This window comes from Sorghum bicolor, chromosome 3 (genome assembly GCF_000003195.3).
Source record: "Sorghum bicolor cultivar BTx623 chromosome 3, Sorghum_bicolor_NCBIv3, whole genome shotgun sequence".
Lineage (NCBI taxonomy): Eukaryota > Viridiplantae > Streptophyta > Magnoliopsida > Poales > Poaceae > Sorghum > Sorghum bicolor.
Window position 1 is genome coordinate 66,577,514 of NC_012872.2, and position 3,223 is coordinate 66,580,736.

The 3,223-nt window shown below is 57.3% G+C and overlaps 1 protein-coding gene across 1 annotated transcript; it reads right to left on the reverse strand.

Annotated features, from left to right (window-relative positions):
• Positions 850 to 2,049, reverse strand: LOC8057748 (RING-H2 finger protein ATL66). The gene has a single exon (XM_002458668.2). The coding sequence runs from the start codon at positions 1,628 to 1,630 to the stop codon at positions 1,058 to 1,060; it is 573 nt and encodes a 190-aa protein (XP_002458713.1). The 5' UTR covers positions 1,631 to 2,049; the 3' UTR covers positions 850 to 1,057.

A 3,223-nucleotide genomic window follows, 5' to 3' on the forward strand; every position in this document is an offset into this window, starting at 1 on the left:
AGCAGAGGAGGGCTCAGATCCAGATCCACAAAGAGGAGAGAGGGAAAAGGGAGAGAAAGGCTTCAGATCCAAATCCCTCCCCACCTACCTCGTCGGAGCCACGTCGTTGTCTCCATCTCTAGATGTATGGAGGTCACGAGAGCGAGGGAGAAAGAACAGAGAGGAAGGGAGTTGCGCCGCTCACTGAAAGTTGTCACCGTCGTGCTCTACTCCGGCGGCATGGAGAGCGTGTGGGTCGCAGCGGGGAGGAAGCGAGAAAAGGGGGAGAAGCGGCTCGCGCATGGCAGAAAATGCGGCCGCATGTGCGAGCGGTGGAAGTGGCAGCGAGATATGAGAGAAGAGTAGAGATGAAAAAAATGAGTGGATAGGAAGGCGTGGAAGTAACAAAATGAGTGGACAGCAGCGTCCGTACAGAGGGTATCATTACCGCTAATTTTTCTCTACGGAATGGAACAACAGTTACAGTTGCGCTTGCTGCACCATCAGTCTCTGCTGCAGTAATCTCTTCCGAGAGGTCTAGAACTCTCTTCACGTGGGGTGGGTTCAAGCCGAAGTCCAGCAGGACAAACCCGAGAGGTCTAGAAGTTCTAGAACTCTCACAGGCAATCTCGGATCGCGGCAGAGACCGAGCTCAGCCCCAGCTGCCCAAGGTGCGAGTGTGACCCGTGACCCAAGCTCAATCCCTGGAGATGCGCCGTATCGATCGTACGACGACGCCCACAGAGCGTGTGAAGTGCATGCATCGAACCACCGTGTTCGACCTTTTCTTGCCTCCTCTGCATCTGAAAGCGGAAGTGTCGCCCCGGTAATGGCAGCGCTTTCCTGGAACGAAACAACACCATCGCTATGGAGTGGGCGAAGAAACCGCCACAATGCCACATCGCAAAGATTTTACAGCGCTGTGCGAACAATTGAAAGAAAACGACAAATGCCCGCGGTCTCGACGGCTCTCCGACACCGAGTCCAATGGCGGGTGTCGGCATAGGGCCACGGGGGGCATCCATCCTGCTCCGCGCACGGCCGCCGCGCTGCGCCGCGCCCGTGATGGAACGAATGATCAGACAGCTTCGCTTCCGACGGCGGCGTCTGGTTTGGTGGCTACGGCGGCGGCGAGAAGCGTGTCCCGGCACAAGGGACAGCTCGGGCGCGCCCGCAGCCACGCGTCCACGCATTCCGGGTGGAACCCGTGCCCGCACCGCGGCAGCGCCTTCACCTTGTCGCCCTCCTGGAACTCGCCGAGGCAGATGGAGCAGCACTGCTGCCGCGCCGCGCCGTCGTCCGCCGCACACGCACCCGCGCCGACGGCGCCAGGCCGGTACAGCGTCACGGCCAGGCCCGCGATCGCGGCGTCGTCGAGGCCCGCCGCCTCTGGGAAACAGGCGGTGGTGGCCCCGGCGGCCAGCGTCGCCGCGGAGGAGTACCAGGGCGGCGCCGTCGCCCTCGCCGCGGCGATGAGGCGGCGGTCGTTGTAGCGGTGGCACGTCCATCGGAGGTAGAGGCAGACGGCGACGAAGCAGACGAGGACGCCGAAGAGCGCCACGAGGACCGCCGGCACGCCGCGGCCGCGCACCTCGAAGTTGCCGTCGTCCACGTCGCCGTACCGCCACCGAAGCGCCTCCTGCGCTGCCATGCGTGCGGCTCTCGCTCGCTCAGTCCCTCGGGGGTCTGAGAAAACTCGTTTTCTCCCCTCGCCGCTCTTGACTCTTTTGGACGAAACGAACAAAGAAAGGGAGGGGGGCTCGTGTCGCTCGCGTCGGCGTCTCGCCGTCTCTCGTGGCTTCCTTCAGCGCGCGCTTCAAATGGGTGGCCTGGGCGGCGTCCGCGACCGATGCAAGTTTTTGGCACCCGATGTTGCAGCGCCCGTTCGCTATAAATTCCTTTTTATTAGCGCTATAAATTCCTCTCGGTAAAAAGGTTTAACGAATGCTGCTGAGCCATGAAACGTTCGTGTAGGGTCACGAAAGGATAAAAGGTTCTATGCAAGTTACGGGTCTTGTCGACCAGTTGCATGCACTTAGCTCGCCAGAGACCAGATGCAGCTGCAAATGCGTGGGATTTGCGGGTCTCTGCATTTCTGGAAGCATCAAACTATATTCTTCTTCAGCCTTTTCGTTGCAAATGGGTGGCCCTGTTAGGTTGCGTTAATCGGATGATGCATACTGAAACTTGGCCGTTCGCACCATGGAAGGTCAGAAATTGCTATCGATCCAAGGAACCATCTCGGTATGATCCAGATTTATAGCGTGTCAGTGAGTTCTGGGTCTCTTTGACCATAAACCGGGATGTTTTATTTTTTACAGATCGGAAGCGCGTTAAACTGAAAGGGTTGGTCGCCTAACCGTGGATGCTGCTGGTGCTGCGCGGTCACGAAACTTCTGAGTCAGTATTCGCTTGAGCTTCTGAATCAGCGAGACGTATCAGTGGGCGCAGTGTCTATACTTCGCACGAAAGTTTCATACGAAAGAGCACTTCGCTCGAACTTTACTGTATCTTTCTACTCCGATCCTTATTATCTGGGAAAATGCACCGGGTTTTTACTTTCACCAGTTGTTTCACGCCCCAAAGGGCCAAAGCAGGCAGGAGGGGATATCGAAAGAAAGTTTTTTTTTTTTTCTTGCTTGAGGCTGGGAAGTGAGAATGTCTGGTGCAGCGTGACTAATTCCTTGGTGAAGCGCTGACGAGCATTTGAATAACCTGATACTGATTCAACAGGCTCTCCCGGTTGAATGGAGTAACCGAGAGGAAGAGGTATCCCCGGCTTAATTTTTGTCGTCTCACCCATCCCAACCTCATCATCAGTCCTCACGACCATCAACCGGCCGGCCCCCTGCCACAAAGCCAGCGGCACGGCTGGGCAACCGGCCGTGCGCTGCCCAGGAAACTGCACACTGGTTCTCTCTCTGGGCACTGCAGCTTGCTGAAGGTGGTCTCGTCGACCGAGACACGCAGACACACATTGCCGTATTTGATAGACTGCTGCCTCTAGCTAGCTTGTGTGTGCGTCTTTGCGCTGCTGTGCATGCATATTTTAACGCCCTAAAAAACTTGCACGTCTGCCGCTACATAACAAAGGGCCGGTTCTGCCAAAATCTCTCGTCCCTCTGATCACGATTCACACGGCCACACGGGTGGATGGACGTCGTCGTGTCCTCATCAATGAGACGAAGCCTTTATTCTCGTACAGTCCAAGCACTGCACGCGGATGCGGCCTGCGGGGATCACC

Coding starts and splice junctions, on each gene's coding strand:
- LOC8057748 (XM_002458668.2), bottom strand. CDS start 1,630: ATGGCAGCGCAGGAGGCGCTTCGGTGGCGGTACGGCGACGTGGACGAC.